Source organism: Fragaria vesca, linkage group LG6 (genome assembly GCF_000184155.1).
Source record: "Fragaria vesca subsp. vesca linkage group LG6, FraVesHawaii_1.0, whole genome shotgun sequence".
Taxonomy (NCBI): Eukaryota; Viridiplantae; Streptophyta; class Magnoliopsida; order Rosales; family Rosaceae; genus Fragaria; species Fragaria vesca.
In genome coordinates, this window is record NC_020496.1 from 15,557,971 (window position 1) to 15,581,072 (window position 23,102).

The 23,102-nt window shown below is 39.8% G+C and overlaps 3 protein-coding genes across 5 annotated transcripts; 1 reads left to right on the plus strand and 2 right to left on the minus strand.

Moving 5' to 3' along the window:
- Window positions 1–588: 588 nt before the first annotated feature.
- On the plus strand, window positions 589–1,668 carry LOC101302468. Its single transcript, XM_004303117.1, has 2 exons — window positions 589–910; window positions 1,209–1,668. The coding sequence occupies exons 1-2, from the start codon at window positions 801–803 to the stop codon at window positions 1,330–1,332; spliced, it is 234 nt and encodes a 77-aa protein (XP_004303165.1). The 5' UTR covers window positions 589–800; the 3' UTR covers window positions 1,333–1,668.
- Window positions 1,669–2,474: 806 nt separating this feature from the next.
- On the minus strand, window positions 2,475–5,265 carry LOC101302765 (seed biotin-containing protein SBP65-like). 2 transcript variants are annotated; one of them, XM_004303119.1, is made up of 3 exons: window positions 3,880–5,265; window positions 3,566–3,813; window positions 2,475–3,347 (listed from the first exon to the last, which is right to left on the minus strand). In XM_004303119.1, exons 1-3 carry the CDS (start codon window positions 5,186–5,188, stop codon window positions 2,661–2,663), a joined length of 2,244 nt encoding a protein of 747 aa, XP_004303167.1. In that variant the 5' UTR covers window positions 5,189–5,265; the 3' UTR covers window positions 2,475–2,660. The 2 variants fall into 2 exon arrangements, with proteins under 2 accessions (XP_004303167.1, XP_004303166.1); XM_004303118.1 differs by having other exon boundaries at window positions 3,566–5,265.
- Window positions 5,266–18,396: 13,131 nt separating this feature from the next.
- Window positions 18,397–22,177, minus strand: LOC101303243. Of its 2 annotated transcripts, XM_004303121.1 has the most exons (6): window positions 21,576–22,177; window positions 21,407–21,494; window positions 21,115–21,289; window positions 19,525–19,700; window positions 19,289–19,447; window positions 18,397–19,020 (listed from the first exon to the last, which is right to left on the minus strand). In XM_004303121.1, the coding sequence occupies exons 1-6, from the start codon at window positions 21,736–21,738 to the stop codon at window positions 18,729–18,731; spliced, it is 1,053 nt and encodes a 350-aa protein (XP_004303169.1). In that variant the 5' UTR covers window positions 21,739–22,177; the 3' UTR covers window positions 18,397–18,728. The 2 variants fall into 2 exon arrangements, with proteins under 2 accessions (XP_004303169.1, XP_004303168.1); XM_004303120.1 differs by having other exon boundaries at window positions 21,407–22,177.
- Between the last annotated feature and the right edge of the window lie 925 nt (window positions 22,178–23,102).

Sequence of the window (23,102 nt, forward strand, 5' to 3'; positions counted from 1 at the left end):
AGGAAGATAGAGAGGTAAGGGAGAAGCGGAGGCGTCCCTATATTTTATTTATTTATTATTTAACGGTGTTAGCTTTAATGTTAGTGCCATGTAAAAGATCAGATCAAATAAATGGCTGAGATTATATTTTCATTTTTGGTTCACTTGAACCATGATGTATAGAAGAATTTTCGCCACTATATTAGAACACACTGCGATCATCTTATCGTTGTTAAATGTTAAAAGTGACGTATACTAAGAAGTAATGAGAATGAAACTAAGAGGAGTTATTATCGTTCTCCTCTAATCTTACGTTTACTAACAATAAAGTAGAATCAAATTTGTATGGGAAGCGGATCTTCCTCTATTTACATTTTATGCAAGGGAGATGGTAGTGATTCACATCCCTTCTCAATCTCATTAAAGTCTAGTAAATGTACATTGAAGAAATTTCTTCCTGCAAAAAATTCAAAGAGAAAACCGTGAGACTTGTCTAATTTTGTTTACGGCATTGGGCCAGGTAAAAGAGACATAAAAGGTAAAAAATTTACTTTCCATTTGTTTCAAGTTTCCTAGAAAATGGATTTCCCTTTCTTCGCTTGGAATAATATCGCGTTGTGCAAAAGCTAGAAAACGTGACCTCTCTGGCTCGCTCTCCACTACAGTATTTAAGCAATTACTGAAATAAAGGGCAAGTCAATTTGCAACGAAACACAGCAGAGACGACCCATCATCACCTTCAGTCAATTTGCAACTTCTCTCTTCTTTTCTCTTCTCTCTGAATCTTTCGCTCTCCCCAGAAACAACGTGAGACGAACAGAATGTGTTCTTCAGAAGGAGATTGCAGGCCTTTGGGTTTCCTACTCGGCCTTCCCTTTGCTTTTCTCTCCCTCCTCCTCTCCGTCGTCGGCATCGTCATCTGGATCGTCGGGTAATTTAACCATCACTCTCTTCTTCTTCAATTTCAAGCAACTTCATTTCCTGTCCATCTCTAAATTCAGTGATTCCCATGTGTCATCTTGGTTTCTTTCTCTGGGTGCCTTTAGTTTTCTTGATTACTAATTTGATCATCTGGGTATCTCTTTCTTTCTTGATTCTTAGCATTTTGCTTATTTGGGTACCAACAATTTCTTGCTATCTTTTATGGGTATGAATTATTTTCTTGATTGCTATAGCAAGTCGTTGATTATGATGATCTATTAGTTTTCTGAATGGGGAAAGTGGTGTAGATTGTTGCTGACATGCATCTGCCCCTGCTGCTTGTGCGTGACGGTGATAGTGGAGCTGGCTCTGGAGTTGGTCAAGGCCCCAATTCATGTCATGGAGTGGTTCACCTCTCAAATCCCCTGTTAATCTCATCCTCATGGTTATGCAAATACCTTGGCTCTATTTTCTTTTCCAAATTTTATAGCCTTATGGGGTTTCCATGTTCATTAGCTTGGCTTGTCTCTCTGTATAATGTTTAGGAGATGCTGATATGATAGGTTTGCCGATTGCAATTTCTCATTTGAGTTCTAAGTTCTCAACTATTGTTACTACGAGGCTTTGCACTTGCTAGTTTGCCCCCACCCCCCAATGGTAACTAGTACTCTGTTGAGATGTTATATTTTATATTTTGGAACGTAACTTAGCATGTTTATACTATAGAAAAAGAACTAAAACGTTACATTGGAGAATTGGGATTAATCTCAGAGAAGGCTAATCACTGTCCCAGGAAGTTCATGAGACTAGAATAAGAACGGACAAAGAGATGGTATCTTATTACAGTGTCTAATTCTCCATGTTATTTTTGAGGCAGGACAAAGTGTTTGTTTTTGCACTGCTTTTTTTGGTCTGATGTTTTTGCACTGCTTGAGTGAGAATGGTTTGTGCGTGTCGAACTAACATAGAGAACAAAATATTTTTACCTCTCTCTTGAAGTATTTGAATGTCAAATGACACACCAGGTTCGGAACTATTCTATTTTGTTATATTCATCTTTTTAGGTGGGTGATGTTTCTAGTATAGCAACAAACGAACCATTTCTCTTCCTTCTGGAGAAATGAGACAGTTCGAGTCACTTGAGTGAATTAGCCTTAGTATTAGAGAAGCTCACAGCCGGAGTCCCCCACTCCAAAAGTCATCTCCCTTGATATCGACCAATACAATGTCTTAACCCTGTTTTAATCCTTCAGATTTTACTATTTACCCTTGAGCAGTGTATTTGGTGAAGAAGCGTTAGACGAGTGTCTGTAGATGGAAATGTACTTGGGGTTTCAACCTTCCACAATATACCTGATGATCCCTGATGACGACATATTTGGGTCCTAAAGAGAGACTTCGGTTTCTTTCAGATCCTACTTACATGATTTGCTTTGGAGACCAACCACATTGTGCCTTTTGAACTGTTCCATATTTGCTAAAATGTAAGTATGTGCTCTAACTTCCCCACTACAGTAATGATAACAAAATACTTCAATTGACTTCACAACGTATGTACATGAACTGGTAGATGTATAAACAAAATATCCAGTTTTATTATACAATGAACTCAGCAACATCCAAAACGATAAACTAAAATTACATATCAGACTACACGCTGCCATCAGCCATTTTAACAAACATCGCACATCCAAAACATAAAGTCGAGTGTCCTTTAACTTATTTCACATCTACTTCCATCTTCCTTGCTTCCATCCTTGCTAATGATCAGATCTCATCTGTCCCTGTCCCTGTCCCTGTCTCTGCCTAAGCCCAGTAAGATTGTCAACGTTGTCTTTTGTTGTCTGAGCTATTCCAACCACAGTCTCCCCAACAGCACGCGGTATTGCACCCAAGCCTTGCTGCTGATCAGATGACCTCCAATCCATCTCAGCACTTTCTTCTGCACTTTGGCCCTGCCCAGTGACATTGTCTCTTGTAATCTGAGTTATCTCAACCAAAGTCTCTCCAACAGCTACCGGAATTGCACTCAAGGTCTCACCCTGCTTGCCTTGCTGCTCAGATGACCTCCCTTCCTGCCTGCCTTCCTGAGCATTTGAGCTCCACTGCTGCCCTCCTTGCCGTGCATTTGTGCTCCACACCTCCTGGCCCTCCTCACCCATTCCACTACCACCCTGCCCAACAACCAAGTTTTTTGTATTCTCAGCTATCTCAACCAAGGTCTCACCAACAGCTCCTGGTATCACACCCAAAGTCCCGCCGATTGTTCCCAGCACCCCAGAACCACCCTCTTGCACTCCCTCCCTCTGTGATTGAGCAGTTTCTTGGCTGGTTTTTTCAGTTACTTGCCCACCTTCCCTCTGCATATGCTGAGATTCCTTCTCAACTTGTTTCGTCCATGTCTCCTCTTGCTTGGATTCTCCCCCTTGATAAGTAGTCTCGGAACCCTTGTTTACATTAACAAATAAACAATTGAGTTTGTTTACTAATATTAATAATCAGCATATATGTAACAGGAGGCCTGTGATAACAACCAATTTATTAAATACATAGACTTTTACTTTTATATTCTCAAACAAATCTACTCATCTCTTTTGGAAATCAAACTGCATAATCCCAATGATATATAATAGGAAGCATATTATAGGCGACATGATGTATCTACCTTGGGCCTATTTGCTTCGGCTTCTTTCTTGGCTTCATATTCTCGCTGTGCCTCTTCCTTCTTCCGAGCAGTGAACTCCTCAGCTCTCTCACCAGTCACCGCAGCTGCATTTTTGGCAACACTCAATGGCTTGGACACAATATCTACAGCCTTATGACCAGCATACTCCGCCGCTCCAGCAACTACTCTTGCGGCTGTTTTGGTTCCTTCCACTGCTGCCTCAGTTGTGTATTGTGCCGCAGTCCAACCTGCCACAGTCACCTTGTCCTTCAAATCCACCGCAACATCACCAGCATAATGCAGAGTGGTCTTACCTGCAGACACAGCCATGTCTTTAGCTTTCTCTGCTAGTGGCACCGTATACTCCGCTGTTTTCGCCCCTGCACTTGATAGAGTGTCTTTTGCTGTATATAGTCCTTGCTGGCCTTTCTCCAATGCAATGTCTTTCACTTGTGCTCCTTTCTCAGTTGCAGTACCAAGTGTCTGGCTTGAAATTTCTTTAGCCTTCTGGGTAGCGGTACTGGCTGTATCTTTAGCTCTCTGGGCTGCAGTACCAAGTGTCTGGCTTGCAGTTTCTGTAGTTCTCTCAGATGCTTCTTTAGCCTTCTGGGCTGCAGTACCGAGTGTCTGGCTCGCACTTTCTTTGGTTTTCTGATATCGCTCTTCGGCAGCCCTTATTGCCTCCATGGAATTCTGCTGTGCTGTTTGTCTAAATGCCGAAACTTCGTCTAGAGATGGTTGTTGTTGCTGTTGCTGCTGCTTGTTCGCACTGCTCTCCATTTCTGTGCCTTGTCTCTGCTCGCGGCCCCGACCCTCTTCTGATCTGCTCCTAGTCTCTGAGCAACCTACTCGACCCTCCACTTTGCTTCTCATCATCTCCGTGTCCGTTGCTCTCTCTTGTTTCATACCCTGTCCTTTGCCCATCATCTGTGTGCTCCCACCTTCACTTTGTCTACCCTCGCCCTGCCTTCCTTTAGAACTCATTTGCTGTCTGCCTTCACCCTCTCTGTCCTTCTCTTCCCCAACCCTCATCACTTCGACTTTTCCGGCACCTTGAGCTCCACTCTTACTCTCTCCACCCATTATGTCCATGTTTCTGCCTTCCATTTCACTTCTATCTTGTCTAACCCTCGAATCCTCCTTCCCTTGACTCACAACAATCATTTCTTCTCTACTTTCTCCTCTACCTCCCTTCCTCTGACCTTCATCACTTTCTTGAATCTCAAACATCCCTACTCCACGAGCACCGCTCTCCCTCCCTCTTTTCTCCTCAGCTTCTTTATCTGCCACTATATTCGCCGTCCTAGCCCTATCCGCATGGGACTCCCTCATCCTCTCTCTCTGCTTCTCAGCATTCTCCTCCTTCATCTGTCTCGAATGAGACTCCAGCTCGTGAGTCTCTCTGGACTTTCCCATCCCCATGTCGCCAACGGTGTTTCCCTTCCTCTGCTGATCATCATGCGAGTCCTTGGTGCTGTCCGTTGGAGTCTCTTTGTCGCCGGCCTCTTGCACATGCACGGTGAGTGACTCGAAGTGGCTGGTGATCTTGGGCACCCTGTCTTTCTCAATGTGAACTTCCCTCTCGGGCGTCACATTCTGCCTCCTAAGTTGCTCAGAAGACATTTCTAAACAACCTTTCTCTCTAAAGTAAAAACTGACTGGAAATAACAATGGTGAAGGTTTTAGTTTCTGATGCTTCTTGTGGTATCAAGTTTTCGTGTTCTGATTCGATCGGAGTCTGGTGTTAAAAATAAAGAAGTCATGGAGGTGAAGAGAAAATGGGTGTGACCGTCTTTGCATGGAGGACGACATGTGTTGGGTGGATCCATGCAGGTTGCGACGTGGTGAGTTTCTACAAAGCTTTGAGCTTGAGTTGGATAAAATGTTACCCAGGAGCTTACACGTCTTGCACTGTAGATTAGCATGGCAAAACCTTCTGCTTCTTAGCTGACACGTGGGAAGGTACTTGACTGCCACGACTGTGAGATGGTGTTCTTCGTTTGGAGATTGGAGGCTCACTTCTTCATGTTACTGGATAATGCAAATCACTGGGGTTGGGGATATGACCAATCTGCAATGCCTTTCATAAATCTGAATTGTACCGAGTAGTAATTTGGTTTGTATTTCCAACCAAATCTGAAATCTTGCTTTGCTAAGAAAGTTAATTAAACGAAACAAGATCATCTAACTTGCTTGTACTATAGAGTGATTCTTCTACTATTGGTGAGGCATTTTGAATTTTAAAAGCCATGTTCTTTTACGTCGTCAATGCATAAATGGATTGTACAAAACTAATTCTAACGAATATTAAGTTTCATCATTATAACTAGCTAAGTGGTTTTTCTTTAACAAAAACTTACTGTAGCTGTTGCCGTGGCTTTGAGTTTTCAGTGAATATTATTGCAGGTAATAGAATTTGTATGGGATGTAACTTCATATATATGACTTGTGTTCTAAAACAACTCATATCATCATGTGGTTGCCAGTTGCGTCTATGCACAAGAAGTTTGATATATACAGTTGCTGTTTAAAACTTAGAAATACATAATTAGCTAAGGCATCAATTGAAGGTCTGACTCCATGATCATACAATTGGATTGGTCTGACTGCATGATCCAACTAACTAAGGCAGCATTTATTATTTTCTTTCATTTCCATAGCAGCAGTTTTCACATATATCTTCACGGAAATAACTTTGGTGACCAGCTATGGTCATTCATGGGTGACAAACACCAATATGAGATGAACAAGTATCAATAATAATTATAAACAAACATGCCAAATACTAAAAACTCCATGTTATGTCCTTAAATTACAGCTAAACTTTTTAAAATGGACATGTGCCCATGTTCGTTGGTTGTGATCACCTTCAGGTGACCGACCCTTGTCACTGAAGTCGGGCTCTTCACGGTGTCCACTGCCTCTTTTTAGAATGACGGTATCCACTGGCTCTCTCACATAGCCAAACCATATCAGGAAATTTTTTTTTATTTTTTTATTTTTTCTAAGACTTCAGAAACCCATCATTTTAGTTACATGTTAGTCGAAAAAAATCATTTTTGTTACATGTCCACCAATCTATAAGAGTGGTAAACAATACTATGAATCAGCAACTCCATGTTATGTCCTTAAATTACAGCTAAACTTTTTAAAATGGACATGTGTCCCATGTTCGTTGGTTGTGATCACCTTCAGGTGACCGACCCTTGTCACCGAAGTCGGGCTCTTCACGGTATCCACTGCCTCTTTTTAGAATGACGGTATCCACTGGCTCTCTCACATAGCCAAACCATATCAGGAAATTTTTTTATTTTTTTATTTTTTCTAAGACTTCAGAAACCCATCATTTTAGTTACATGTTAGTCGAAAAAAATCATTTTTGTTACATGTCCACCAATCTATAAGAGTGGTAAACAATACTATGAATCAGCAACTAAGTACGTATATGCCATAAGACCATTTTGTAACTATAGACTCATTTTAGCATTTGAGCAAAACTAACATTATCATTTCTTAAACGTATTCTTATATCCTGAAACGTACTATCATCCCAGATTTTGCTAAATGTAAATCGTATGACTGAGTATAGAAAAACTAAAGCCCAAAAACCTCAATCCAACAAAGTGTTAGAACTGAATTCAATACTTAATAAAATCTATCTCCTAATGAATACATGAGCTTGAGCATTTTGTGTTCTCGGAATAACAACAACAGTATCTATCCTTACTGGAATTTACATAAACTAAAACAACATAAAACTTACCCGAATAACTTCAATCCATTGTGATATTCTTATGTCTTGGATTATCGTATGACCTTTTGTTGATGTACTTCACTCTTGAAATCTCGCTACAAGAACTTCAGTTATCAATATGATATTCTCCTGATTCCATTATTATGTTTCTCTAAGTTAATGATGAGAAAACTTTTGTGTATCAGTAGGGACTAAATCTGAGATTCATGTAGTTTAGTTGTACATGGCAGTTTTGTCACACCCCGGACCCGGTGTCGATGGTTTCCAAACACCTGACGCTGAACTCGAGGCATGAGCGGGAAAAGTAAAAGAAACTAAAACAATTTCAAATACTTTTCTCGAAATAAAAGAAAATAAAACATTTACAATAACAAAAACAGTTACAAAGACATAACAGGCAGGCTTGCGATCTATCTCACTTCTAATCTTCCGTAACTCTTTTACACTCTTGTACACGTCAGCTAAATGTACTATTAGACTTCTCGAAAGACGTGGCGTGCCTTGTACAAACCTGAACAAATTTCTATAAGGGTGAGCTTACACTCAGTAGGGCCAAACCTTTTTAAGGTTATTCTTAACTACGTCGCACAACCAAGTTATCAACCAATCAAACAATACCTTAAATATATAACAACAATTCGATGCATTTATGCTAATGAATGACTTCCTCAATTACTGGCAATCAGACCATACATCAAAGACAGATGAGCCTACACGTCCCATACCGTGTATTTTACCAACCGGGGGTGACTCAAATGTCTTGAATATATGATCTAACAATCAGTAATATCTCACCACCTGTACCTCTTTTGTTAGTCATCTTGTTATACTCATGGTCTCCAAACCCGAAACCCGATTAGATCGCTTTATCAATGTCCGCCATCAAAAGGTTATGCATTCCCCGGTTCGTGCACTTATGAGCTAACATGGATTCATGGACAACCCATGAGGAAACTCAACTACACAAAATGTATCTTTTCTCGATCTCATTCTCATCTTCTCCACTATCACCAATCTCACTAATCTCACAATGCATATGCATGTCAACTAAATATCAATACTCGCATCATAATATCGAACACATGCTTTTATGGAAAGCGATAACAACAATCATATAAATCACCGATTACACATACTTTTATCGAAAATAATAACAACCAAAAGTTAATTACTCAATGACACACAAAACATCAATTTCAATTATAATTTAATTATCAATTTAAATAAATGTTCCCTGAGAGACCCTACCTGGAATCCAACGCTACTTTTGACGCTAGCTAAAATTAGTAACACAGCGACACGCTTTTTGAAATTTTTATCCTTCTGCTTTTGGAACTGCAACGTGCCTCCAATCCTTCCATCAAATACTTATTCTGATAAAGCCGGCAAATTACTTCAAATCATTGCCATCAAATCCACAAAATTACAAAGGACACCCAAAATCCTTATTTCCCAATTCCGCTCCCCTTTTTCGACAACTACCGAATCACACGCCACTTGTAATTAGTCGTATCCCAACCAAGCTAACCACCGAATTTACTCTCGACACCCAACATACCATATACACCCATAATGTATCCATACATTCAAGTCTTGCACTCATTCCAAATACTAATGCAAGTTTCCATGCTTTTATCTTCATATCCAATCCGTTCACATGTCCCGTTCTCCATATTTGACATTACCAGAAGAAAGGCTTTAGCTGACGAAAATAAAAAAACCAGGCCGACGAATTATTTTTTCATCGGCCAACGTGGACTATAGCCGACGAAATTTTCCTTCATCGGCTAATTTAAATTTTCGTCGGCTTTGGCCAACTTTAAACGACGAAATTAAAATTTCGTCGTCTGAATAATTTTTTTCGTCAGCTATAGTCTGTGAATTTTAGCCGACGAAATTTTTAAAAATTTAGCCGACGAAAAATATAATTTCGTCGGCTAAAGTGCCTTATATTTGCAGATCTAGACAACAACTCTACTACTGGGAAAAAAAACTATACGTAGAACCTTCAAACGCAAAAAAGTCGTGAAATAAGATATGACCAGAATGGTGAAATACATCTACAGTTGAAAAATCACGATATTCCGGTAAAGTCTTGGTGTCGATAGTTACGGTAAATGCAATTTACCTTTATTATTCACTATGCTGCAGATTTGGTGTTCGGTGTCTGATTGACTATTGTGATACCTTTCCGGAAGCATAACGGCCCTACGAGTCAAACTCATTGCTTTGCTATGACATATGGGCCTTTTTGCCCATCTGAGTTCGTTTAGGGCTTGAAAATGCAGTTTTCTTATTTCCGATTAGAGTTGACCGTTTCGATCGAGCCCTTAATGTTGTCGAATCCAGTTGAATTTTTTACCATAGACATCTTTTGTCATAATGATTATATCTGACAGTCGAATTTTGGTTTGTGAATTTTAGTCATCGGAATCACAATGTATCTACTAATGTTGTATAACTTGTTTAGTAGGTTATACAACATAGGAAGCAAAATTATCAAAAATCTTGTGAAATAAGATGTGTTCAGAATGATAAAATACGGCTATGGTTCAAAAATCACGTAAACTGGGTAACTTCTCGATGCCGATAGTAGCGGTCAACTCTATTTACCGTTATTATTCCCTATGGGGAGCCCTATCGTCGGAAGGTAAATGTCTCGAAATTTTTATATGGGCAGTTGCGTCTCATCTACGTGAGAGTTTTTCATATGGAAGGTTTGACCAAACTATGTAATATAGCCGATATGAGCGTTTTCGTGTGATAAGTGACGATGGATTAGGGTTGACCGTTTCGATCGAGCCCTTAACGTTGTCGGATCCAGTTGAATTTTTTACCATAGACATCTTTCGTCATAATGATCATATCTGATGGTCGAATTTTGGTTTGTGAATTTTAGTCATCGGAATCACAACGTATCTACTAATGTTGTATAACTTGTTAATAGGTTATACAACTTTGTGAACCAACTCTACATAGGAAGCAAAATTATCAAAAATCTCGTGAAATAAGATGTGTTCAGAATGGTGAAATACGGCTATGGTTCAAAAATCACGTAAATCGGGTAACGTCTCGGTGCCGATAGTAGCGGTGAAACCTATTTACAATTATTATTCCCTATGAGGAGCCCTATCGTCGGAAGGTAAATGTCTTAAAATTTTTATATGGGCAGTTGCGTCTCATCTACGTGAGAGTTTTTCGTGTGGAAGGTTTGACCAAACTACGTAATATAGAGGGAGATATGAGCGTTTTCATGAATTTATAGACTTTAACCGACGAGATATTAAAAAAGGAGTAAATGACACTTTAGTACTAATTTAAGCTTCTTTTTGCCCATTTAAATGTTTTTAAAAGAAATGTGCCCACTTCAATATAAGGTGTGTGAAATGTGCCTTATTGGACAAAACTTTTCTAATGGGCCCACTTTTAACAGTTTTTTCTGTCGAAAATACCCTCAATTTATTTATTTTTTCTGTTCTTCCATCCCAAGTAATAAACTTTACTGGGGGTAGTAATGTGTCCAAGTCGTCAGATTTACTTGTTCTGCAGCCTAATACATACTTTACTAGGGGTAGTAAAGTTTGCAGAACCTCAGTTTTTGTTGTTCTGCACCCTAGAACATACTTTACTAGGGGTAGTAATGTTTCCAGAGCATAAAAAAACACAACTAAGAGGGTAGTAATGTTGTTCTGCACCCAGTAATAAACTTTACTAGGGGTAGTAATGTTTCCAAGTCGTCAGATTTACTTGTTCTGCAGCCTAACACATACTTTACAAGGGGTAGTAATGTTTCCAGAGCATAAAAAAACACAACTAAGGGGGTAGTAATGTTTCCAAGTCGTCAGATTTACTTGTTCTGCAGCCTAACACATACTTTACTAGGGGTAGTAAAATTTCTAGAACCTCAGTTTTTGTTGTTTTGCACCGCCAAGGCCATCGAGGGCGCTTTCACCCCCGGCCAGGTCTGCCTCATCATCGAGGACCTCGTCACCATCGGCGCCTCCGTTCTTGAAACCGTCGCTCCGTGCCGCCAGGTTGAAGGTCTGCGACGCCGTCATCTCCGATCGGTTAGACCAGTCGCGCCACCTCCTAGAGGATGCGATTGTCCTCAACCCGTCCGATCCGTCCATATCCGAGCTAGAGCTCGGCGTCATGGACGACGTCGATCAGAGGACGATGGCGAAGACAATGACCATGGAGGACGATTGCGGGGATGGTGATGACGATGGCGAGCTTGGTGTCAAGGCGGAGGCGGTGGGTTAGGTGCGGCCCGGTGGCAGACAGATCCGAGATCAATGGCGAAGAGAGAGAGAGAGAGAGAGAGAAGAAGAAGAAGAAGAAGAAGAAGAAGAAGAAGAAGAAAACCAGATCGGGAAGAAATAGAGGTTAGATGACGGGAAAGAGAAAGAGAAAGAGAGGAGGGTAGTTATAATATGAAGGGTAGTATTGTCTTTTTCATTAAAATCATTGGAATGGGATGTGCTAAACTTTTTTCATTGGAATGGGATATTAAAACTCTGATTTTGACTAAATGGGCATTTTCCCTTAAAAAAGTCGTCGGCTAAGGTCAAATTTTTTTGGCGGTAAACCAAATTTACAGGAAAATTTTCAAAGGACTTTAGCCTTAGCCGAAGAAAATATATGAAAAGTCGTCGGCTAAAGTTGAAAAATTTTCAACCAAAATTTTTTAGCGGTGAACCAAAATTTTCAAAAGAGTTTAGCCGACGAAAATAAAGAATTTTGTCGGGTAAAGTTCTTTATATAAGAGTTTTACCGGAGGTGGATGGTAAGAAGTCAGAAAATCAAAAAAAGTTCCGGATTTTCTTCTCGGCCTAGCTCCGCCGTCAAGCAACGGGAGACCGCCACACTTGTCCCAAAAGCTTCGCCGTCGTCTCTTCTTCATTGTTGGATAGGTGGTGCATCGAGTGGCGCTGCCGTGAGGGATAAATTGAGCTTCAAAACTCCGCCGGTTCGGATTCGGTGTCGATCGAATTTCTTTTTTCTCAGGTCACAATTTGGTGAGTTCTATATATGGATAAGTTGAGTTTGATTAGTAATACATTCCCCTAGAATTTGGTAGCTCGATTTGGTATGTGTGAGGAGAATCGAAGATCTGAAGTTTTTAGGGTTTAAAATTGAGGATTTTTATATTTTGATTCAATTGACCAGTTTAGGCTTAGAATTGGGCTTCGACTTCTTCTAGAAAATTGTTCGAAATGTTGAGAGGAAGATTTTGTCAAATTTTGGTGGTGATTGGAGGTGGCCGAAAGTTTCTGCAGTTTTTTTTTTCAAAAACCAGCAACTTTAGCCAACGATATTTAAATACTATATTCGTCGGCTATAGTATTTTTAATTTTTTTTATAAGGTTGCCATATTTCGTCGGCTATAGTTATTTTTTAATTTTTTTATAAGGTTTAGCCGACGAAACAGACTATATTTCGTCGGCTATAGTTATTTTTTAATTTTTTATTACACACTTTAGCCGACTAATATCTTACTGTTTCGTCGGCTAAAGTCTGGGTAAAAAACCGACGACATGTTTTTCGTCGGCTAAACTGTGGGACTATAGCCGACGACGTCTTCTTTTTTCGTCGGCTAAAGTCATCGCCGACGACCTTTTCCTGACGAAATCTTAACCGACGAATTAAGCTAACAGGCCGACGAAACTTTTTCATCGGCTAAAGTGCTTGTCCTGATAATGTGAACTAAACCATAATCACAGCAACAATAATATCATAATACTATCAACGTGATCGATTTATCCAAATCAGAATCCATACCCAGAAATATACCACCACCGCTGCTACAAACACAAAACACAGTAATCTGTTATGAACGACACACCCAAAATTACCAACTACTCCATTCTTAATGAAAACTGGGATTCAAACGTCAAGGATCATAAATTCAACTCTAACATATAATCTGAAACCAGAAAACAATAGAAGCACCTTCACCACCGTCGTGCACAGTGGCACACACGGTAGTCACCCACTGCCGTAAACCCAACTTTTTCATCTCTCAACCAAACACGATTTCAATTATACAAAGAGGTAGAGCTCGACAAAAGGACCAAGTTTCCATACCTTGATCGAAACCAAACGTCGTCAGAAACCATGGAAACTCGCCTGAGCTCCTCCGCTGAAAGTAAGATCATAGGGAGGATCATGAGGCCAAGAGGAAGCTGTAGACACCAGCCTTGCGCCGGAAGGGGGCCGGATGACAAACGAAGTCTCCGAGCTTCGTCGTTGTCGAGACGACGCAGTCGGTCTAGGTCTGAGACTGATCTGATCCCATTCCCTCTTCCACTATATACACACCATCCAACAGTTGAGATTAAACGGTCTAAATGATCCAATGGTCTAGATGTAGCCACCTCTAATTCTATTTTTAATTTTTGGATAATACCAACTTCCCAAAATCATTAAAAATAGCTCCGATGTCCAAACGATGTTCCAAAAAATCGTACAAACTCGTAACGACGTCTACCTTAATCCTATGAGCTCGAAAGAAAATTTTCGACAAACTAAAAATTGAAATAATTTTCGAAAGCTACAAAATATTTGAAAGAATAATAGAAATCAGAATAAAAATAGTTTGAAAATAATTTTCCTTTTAAAAATAGAAATCCGAAATTTCAGGATGTTACAAGTTTCTTCCATCAAGAAACTGTCATGTCCTTCTAACTGCTCTGTAATTCAAAAACTCAAATAAGATTCCTTATAATTGTATTAAACATGAATTTCAAATTCTAACAGATTATGAGTTTGACCAATGTTGTGGGAACCTATGTCAAGCGCTCTACTTAAGCCTCGCGCATGCATTCTCAGCAACAACTCGCACTCCGAGCACCTTACGACCGGGATGCGTGTGTGCGGTTCGATTTAGTGCGTGTCTCTAGAAGCTTCCTTCCGTGCCAAGCTATCACCAGCCGCAAAGACAATCACCCTCGTTCTGCCTCTATAAATAGATGCTTAGCCTCACTCTCTAGGTAACTTAATTCATTCTCTATTCCTCAATTCCAAATTATCCACAAAATGGCTAACTTGAGCGTCAGAGGGCGATTGTCCAGATCCGTTTTGACATTCCCCTAACTGCTTGTTCATTTTGCAAGTGAAACCTGAATAATCGCTTTCCTGGATAATGTCTTCTCTCACGGACCTCCTCGTTCAATTTAACCTTTTCTCTGTATAATCCTTTACCCCATTTTTATCCTTAACAGTTGGCGGCCGTCCGCGGGTCTCGAAAGTAAGACCACGTTTGATCACCTCAATCTCACACCGTAAAAGCAACGTTTTTCCCAACCTTTTCTCCCAAATTTTACATCTACACAAAGCCAAACAACATTCCTCAATGAGAAACACGACAAGTTCTGGAGCACCCTCAGCCCCATTGAAGGAGGCTCTTCCTGGTTTGCACAATTGCTAAGTGGAATGTCGCACAAATGACCATAGCCATCCTGGAACAACCAAGTTCACAACAAACCCAGTCAGGACCAGAGCAACGGGAAGGATCAGTACACATAGATACTGACTCACCAATAGTAAATCCGAGCGAAAAAGGACAACGTGCCCCAAATTCTCGATTGAATCAGGCGTTAATGGCCAAAGAACGCTACAATAACATCAAAATCGCTTATGAGAAAGCATTGGCCACATTGAAACAGAAGGAAACGAGAAGACCATCTTCGGAGCCTGCTAATAGGGCTCAGTCACATACCCCATCTCCCTCCATGCGACGCCCAAACCTTAATGAGCATAACGAGAAAGCGCAATAGCAGTTCTTCCAACACAAAGAAATGGTGAAAACAAATAACGACGACCCTCCCACGCCAAGAGTTCCAAAAATACGTACAAAGGCCAACGACCTAATTACCCTACTTCTCCACAAATTCGAAGAATTGGACCGGTGCATAAGTAAGCAAGAGGCATCACCAAGAGGACTACACGCTCCCTTGCATTTTATAACCCGCCCAGGTCCATTCACTACGCGAATCCAGCGTTTGATTGGCAATCCACCCCTAAAACCTTTGAAGATACATCGATATGGCGGTCACACAAACCCTTATACAAACTTGGAATATTTTCAGTCGGCTGTGCGAGAAAAATATCATGACGATGCCATTTTATGTCATCTATTCCAGGAAACTCTGTCAGGCGATGCTATGTTGTGGTTCTATGAATCGCCACCCAATTCAATCAATTCTTTTCAGGAATTGCAAGATGCTTTCCTCAAACGCTTCCAGCTGGTGGCAGATTCATTCAAAGGATCGACCGATATTTTAAGCATCACCTAGCGCCCATATGAGAGCCTCCGGAAATTCATCAACCGTTGGTGTTTGGCTACCTCAAGTGTCGCGTACTTGAGAAGGGAATGGAATCATGTCCTCCAATTGGCTCTACGCCCATGCAACTTCAAGTACTATCTCCTTCCCCCACCCGATTACCATGAAGTTATAGACCTTGCCATTATCCATGCAAAAACCGAATACAAGACATATAGAGACAGTCCTCCATCACATGTGGCAACCCTTCCCATTACTCCAAAGACAACCCCAAAACCAGGAAACGTGATCGCTCTAGATCCCGCTCAAGATCGACCAATCGCCCTTCACGCTACTAGAGCAACAAGCAACACAAGGGGTACGATCGTAACCAACAGTACCGCCCCAATCGAGACGACAAGTACAATCGATCAAACACCAAGAACATAACACCACGCTTCGAAGTCTTCTTCGTGATCAACACGACTTATGCAGACATCTTGGAACGACACAAGGACATCATCCCACCGGCCCCACCAATCCGATTCCCCAAACCACACAATGGAAAGAAAACAGGCAAGTGGTGTACATACCACAAAGAAGATGGACATCTCACTAATGACTGTTGTGTTCTCCAGAATGCATGCAAACAACTAATCTAGAAGGGAAAACTGCAAGACTGCCTGCCAACTGCTCCAGATGCTACTCCACCTGTGCGAGGTCATATCAAATAAGCACAACGCACTCCCTCTATTCCACCAGCACAATGAGATATCCACCAATAAAAGACAATTCATCTCCATAAGCCCTACCAGACATGGGAAAATTACAAAAACAAAGATTTTCCTTTGACATTGTAATGTGAACCTGATTTAATTAATGCAATGAAAGAGGGAATTCTTCATACCATTGTCTCCTTTCCATTCGAGAAAGATAGCGACAGTTTTAATTCCTTTCATATTTCATTCATTGATCAAAAACCCATGTGCAACGATATTCCAAATAAGTCCACAACATTTCGGTTGACAATAAGGTTTGCATACCTCATAAAACATGCAAGTTACAAATATTTCCCAAGTATATCTATATGACATTAAGGATTAAATCACTCAACACTCACTTCCTCATAACTCTCATTGCTTGATATGGATGCAACATCCCACTCCTCAGTACTTGACTCCTCATAAGAGCAATCCAACGTTTGCTTCATCTCCATATCATCAATTTTTAACAAGCCTTGTAGAAGAAATAAGCGATACTAATTTCGTTGGGCTTCCTGTTCAAACTTACGTAAGATGTTCATTATTGGCTTTTTCTGCTCATGACACTTAGCATTCTCGCGGTACAAGTCAATTGCCGCTTGCATCATAGACTCCAGGTTGTTCCCATGCTTCAAAGAAAGCACATAATGCTACAAAGCAGATACTCTGCCTTGCATAACGGACAATTCAAACTTAGCTTCCTCTAACGAATTCGCCAGACCTAGATCTGCAGCACGAAAACTTTCAACTTTTCTCTCTGACTCCTTCACATCCACACATGCATGCAACTTGAATTAGCCCTTGCTGATTGTTACACTTTTACTCCAACATCACCTCACAACGAGACACGGATTTGATAAACCCCTCCATCTTTTCCTTCTCATGTTCCACAACTTTTACAATCTTCTTTACAAGGGCCAGTTCACACTCGGTTTCACGAAGCTGGGCGAATACAAGAGGATCTTAAAAGGCCTCACAATTATACAAGCTCTTTAGAAGTTGCACAACCTCAGCATTGACAATATTGCACTTCCGCTGCAAATCAACATCAGCATCAGAAATGACATCTATCACTGACAATGTGTCTCCACTCAGAGAAGCCGCAAGCTTACGAACAAACAAATCAGCATTCTTTGATAGCTCTTGAGCAAGTTGGGAAGAGCTCTCTTAGACAGCAGACAAGGAAGAAACATGGACCGGAGCAAGACAATCAAAAGATGGAACTTGGCATTTCCCCTTTTGAGAACTCGGAACTTCGTAACCATCTTCCCGATTAGAAACCTGACACCCATCCCTCGGAATAGAAGCCTGGCAGTATTCCTCTGGAATCGGACAATTCAATGCTTCTAACAATTGTACCTTTAGAGGACGATTATCAATCTGTTTTCTTTTCTACAAGCGCTTCTTAACCTGCCCTATTTCATTCGATTCGCCAACTGGTAGAACTTCCTTTTGCAAAGGCACAGCTACAGGAATCTGACCTTCTTCCAACAGACTTGAGATTCCCTCGGGCGCAGGAGAAACAAGAGGCCGTTCGTCGAAAGGAGTAATAACAACAGGCGATATCACATCCTGTGACATAGTGCCTCTGTTCGATCCGTCCCGGATAATCTCATCTCGCACAGATCTCCTCATGCGATTTAACCTTTTCTCTATATAATCCATCACCCCATTTTTTATCCTTTACAACCAATAATGATTTTGCCCAGTCTTCAATCTTATAGTAAAATGTCATCCACATAAAACCAGAGACCTAAACCCTCAATGGAGTTGCTCCATTCACTATATTTTTTTTTTATCAAACAAATAAACTGAAATGCTACAATGAATCTATTATAAGTCGAACTCACGACCTCCCACTTACAGAGGGGAGACTGATGCCACTAGCCCAGCTCCATTTACTATATAATATAGTATGATCGATGTTTATACCATGAAGAATTAATCTTTTGTTTACACCTAAATGCTAAAACCTACCACATGTCCATGTATGTATAACTTCTGATTTCGCGTATATATATACACACTGATCCACCCAAGTTCTCCTGATTTCTTAGAAGCACATCATACATTCAATTTAATCATTACATAGTTACATCTGAAATGAGCTCATCTCTAAACAAACAATTGGCTACAAGCGTTTTCCTAATTACTCTGAAGGCTGCTTTCCACTTCCACAATTCAAATGAACTCTCTGCCAATATATAAGAACGAAAATATACAATTGCATCACCAACTCCCTTATTCCTATCAAATGCACAAGAAATGCAAAGAACCTTAAACAATGCCTAATTTCTAACCATCCGATAAACAATGAGTATTCTTTTGTTTCAAGAATACGACTCTAAATAAATACAACATTGCTCAGCTCTGCAGGTTTAGTCTTAACCAAACAGAGCCCCATAAAACAAGTCATTCCAAGTATCTGGAAGTCCCGGAAGACACCAATGGCTGCAGTCTGTGCCGGAATGCTGGCCGCTATAAACAGAAGGGTGCGCTTCTTTACGCAGTTGTGAGAGGTATGTAATGTCAAGAAGATAAACTGGTTTCTTAATCCTACTTAAAACTTTGTTAACAACTACCCAAGACTGGGGTATCCCTGCTGGGTAGCTTGTCCCTGAGTATGGTGTTGTTTCACCTTTGCATGACCTTGATGGTTGATTCCAGTCCTTGCCCCTAATCATTTTCATAAACATATTATCATTAGTAACTTGCTTATCATAGCAGTAACAGTCATTGCGTTGCTTCCTAGCTACCTGACCGACCCTATCGATCTCTTGCTTACAATTTACTCAAACAAATCACAATATAAAGAAACTCATTTCGAACAGAATCTTTCATCTACCATCTAACAACATAGCATTGTATATTAAACATATGATGAAGATCATTCTAAGTTTAAACATGGATATATAAGAAGACTTTGAAAGATAGAGCTACTCACTCGTAATGAATGGGAGAGATGCCTTGGAAGAAGACCTTGGTCTTGGAAGGATCAACATTCCGGTCGACCCATCTTGCCCAAGTGGTCAGTCCTTTGTAAAATGCCACCAGACGATTCATATCTTTGTACAATTTACCCCCATCTTGTATATAGTCAAATCTGGTCAAAAGTAAAAACGCAGTTTAATAAACAAATGAAATTACTAATGGGGGTAAAAGTGCGAGTGAAACACATACGGTTGAGTTCTTCCGGTGTGAGTCCACCAATGCCATGTGTCAAAGATCAGGACGTCCATGCCTCTCCAGGCGTTACCGCCCCTGATGGAGCCGAGCTTCAACACTCTTCCAACCTTCTCGCTATCAAGATCGACCAAGTAGGTTGTGTGGTATAGTAGCATCTGAACACCATAGTCCTGCCACATAATGCAAATACAAATCAAAACTTGAATTACCCCCTTTGGTGAACTATATGCAAATAAGGATTGGTCATTCTTTGATGAAATGGGAAAGTGGTCCAGCACATAGTGGATTCAGTACTCAATTTTTATGAGTTTACCAACTTACAAGTGTGGCTCTTTATTCCCTTTAAGGTCACTTTAGTTTTTGGTCATAATTCATAAATATCACATCAATGGGTATATGAGCTAATTTTTTATTTTATTTTTTCAAAGATCCTTGATCTGTAATAACAGAGATTTTTTATGTTTTTAGAAGAAGAGAAAATGGTTTGAAATTATTTTGGTTAAAAAAAACTGAAATTAGGTACATTAAAGTAAGGGTAAATTACTCGTAACTCATATCATAACGAATAACATTACAACTTGAAACTTTCATATCAATTTCCTAAAAGACAATGATGTTTTATTCGACGATAACTTTTTCGTTCAATTTTAGATGTTTAAATTTTATTACATTTATATAAAGGTAAAAAAAAATTATGAATTTTTGTGAGAGGTATGTAAAGAACGCTTCAAGTGGACACAAACTTATACCAAACTTTCCAAACAAAGATTGAAAAATAAGAAGAGAGCATGGCTCATTTAAGACATCTGATGCTTCTGGGCCTCTGGCTAACATAATTAATCAAACGGACTTGTTTTATCAAAATTTTCCCAAGTAAAGTAAAAACAAAATAAAACCAAAACCAAAACCATAAAAGTGGATATTGTCCTTACTCTCACTTTCGAAACGTTTGATATTTCCACATAGAGACGTTTCAAGTTTCAAGTTTTCATTAAGGAAATTTCCGGCAAATTTGAAAGCAAAGAAATAATTGAGGAAACAAAAAAGAAATGACGGCCTCACTGGCATTGTCCCCTAGCTATATAGTAAAAAAGCCTGACCACCAATCACGCTCTTCTTTTAATTCCCTCACAAACTCACACGCTCTTGCTCTCACTCTATTCAGGATTCACCGACGGATCAACCCGGCTAATAAGAAACCGACACGTAGTTAATTAATTAACTGAAAGAACCCAAAAATTTTAAATATCTTGAGTTTACCTATGTCGTGCTGTTTTATTGGACCGTCGTAATAATCTAGTAGTTCGATATCGGAGGACCTCAAGCTCACCGGAGGGTTCAAATTTGGAGCTAAATTTGCACAATGAGATTTCAAAACGAAAAGAATACACCTTTCCTTTTATGTGAAACGCTAGAGTGGGAAAAGGGACACTACATGCATGCACTGTTTCATCCAATGATTATAGTAATAGCACACACCAAAAAGGAGACTCAAAGAAAAAGAGAAAGGAGGAGGAATTGTATTTTCCTGCCTAAACCAAATTTGTAAAAGAACATGAAAAACAGGGAAATTGAAGAACTGACCTGGAATGTGACTGAAGCTATGCCATTTCTGAAAGGGCTGAAAATGTACTTGGAGTTTGGTACCCAAGAATGAATCATACATGATAGGGATTGCCACTGGTTCAAACTCAGTGAATCACCAACAAACATAATCTTCTTCCCTCTCCATTGCTGCAACAGATTCAACCCATTAAACCTGCAAAACCATGAACCCAATTCAGGAATCAGCTCAATCCCCAACTCCAAGTACTACTCTGCTTCAACACATGTACCAACACATGTACATAGTGATTCAGAAATATGAAAATGGTACCTGGGGAGTGAACAAGAAGAAGGCTGCCATCGATATTTGAGATAAGATTTATCAGGGCGGCCATACTTCTGGCAGTTGAATTCTGGATCTATGAAGGGGCAGTTGGAATCGTAGTGAGGATTATACGAAGCGTCGTAAACCCATGAGCCTCTGAACCAGTTGCACTTACCTCCTGCAAGTTTTCTAGCTACTACTACTTCGTCTGCGTTTGTAGCATTGTTATTGTGCAACAAGGAATTGAAATCTTGTGCTTTTGTTTGGTGGGAAACCAGAAACAGAGTTAAAAACAGAGAAGCAGTTGCAGCTGCTGCAGCTTTGGATAGGTAACCCATTATTCCTGTTTCTTGGTTTTCGATCCCACAATATTTTCAATTCCAATTTGTTGGGTTTTTCAAAAGAAATAAAAAGGACCTGGAGTGTGAAGAAAAAGTGTGTCACAGTAGCTGCTTATATAATGCATCAGATAGAGGAAAGAGAGAGAGAGGGAGCTTGGGGATTTCACATGGAATGTGAGAGAGAGCAGCCTACCTACAGCCTGCAATTTTACTCTTTTCTATTTCTTAGTTTAAGTTTGGAGCTAAATGTTTGGTGGGTTGTTTTAATTTTAACTGTGACAGCATGTGGGGTTGAATCCAATCCTCTGGCCATTGAAAAACTTTGGGAATCATGATGATTTAGATTTCTGAAATAATGGGGAACAGTTTCCCTACCAAGAAAAAGAAAGAAAGAAAGAGAGACTGGGAATTACTTGCTTTCTAAAGCTGAATTGGTGTTTTGCTAGGGCTTTGTAAAATTTCATTTCTGTCCTTCTGGTTCTGCCTTCATTTGTCCTTTGGAATTGAATTTGCAGAATCTCTCTATCCTGGATCAGTTACTGACACTGTAAGATCTTACTTGCCTCATCAAGTTCTCCTCCTTCAACCTGTAAGATATTTGATGATCTCACTCTATCAAGTATCAACCCTATAATTTTTTCTTACCCCACAAATAATCTGCTTCTTCTTCTTCTTTGGTTTTGTTTTTTCTTTTTTTGGGTTTCATGGCAGACTGGAATTTATTGAACAAGTACTTTTGGTGTGAATAAGCTTTAAATCTTGAAGAATTTATGCAGATAGGTGTACATATTGAACTCTCGACCTGTCAATCTTTACTTGATATTATATAAAGCATACGAGTGATCGATGCTATACATATCACATGATTGGGATCCAAAATTTTGGGGTTACTTCGATCAAGTTTTCCTCAGGAAGTTTTATGTTTTTGGTCGTGCAATTATGGGCTTATGTTTTGAAAATGATTACTGTAATTATATTGAAGCAATATGGTGTGAACAATTTATTATAAGCTTGCTGATCTTGTATATGTTCCAATGATGGGCACCTGATTATTTAGAGACAACTTGAACTCCAAGCCAAGCATTTGGAAACACAATTACAGTAGTAATTTTTTTAGAAAATGATATCCAACTATCATAGACAGTTGCAAACCACAGAAAAATCACATTTCAACAGATTTAAAAAAATAAAGACATAAGCTCAGGCCCAAAGTGTATAATATCAACGCTCTATCAACAATTTTTACACAAAATATCTAAAAAACCATTTTTTTCTAAAATATCTACAAAACTGTCATTGCCTCAAACCATTCTTTTACACAAAACACCATTTTCAGATCTGAGAAACTCTCTCTCTCTCTC

Excerpts from the sequence above, each read along its gene's own strand:
- LOC101302468 (XM_004303117.1), top strand. The coding sequence starts at position 801 with ATGTGTTCTTCAGAAGGAGATTGCAGGCCTTTGGGTTTCCTACTCGGC. Across the intron at positions 911-1,208 it reads ATCGTCATCTGGATCGTCGG|ATTGTTGCTGACATGCATCT; the intron begins GTAATTTAACCA and ends AAAGTGGTGTAG.
- LOC101302765 (XM_004303118.1), bottom strand. The coding sequence starts at position 5,188 with ATGTCTTCTGAGCAACTTAGGAGGCAGAATGTGACGCCCGAGAGGGAA. Across the intron at positions 3,348-3,565 it reads CCGAAGCAAATAGGCCCAAG|GGTTCCGAGACTACTTATCA; the intron begins GTAGATACATCA and ends AATGTAAACAAG.
- LOC101303243 (XM_004303120.1), bottom strand. The coding sequence starts at position 21,738 with ATGGGTTACCTATCCAAAGCTGCAGCAGCTGCAACTGCTTCTCTGTTT. Across the intron at positions 19,701-21,114 it reads TAGCTTCAGTCACATTCCAG|GACTATGGTGTTCAGATGCT; the intron begins GTCAGTTCTTCA and ends ATTATGTGGCAG. Across the intron at positions 19,021-19,288 it reads ATCTCTCCCATTCATTACGA|GGGCAAGGACTGGAATCAAC; the intron begins GTGAGTAGCTCT and ends GAAAATGATTAG.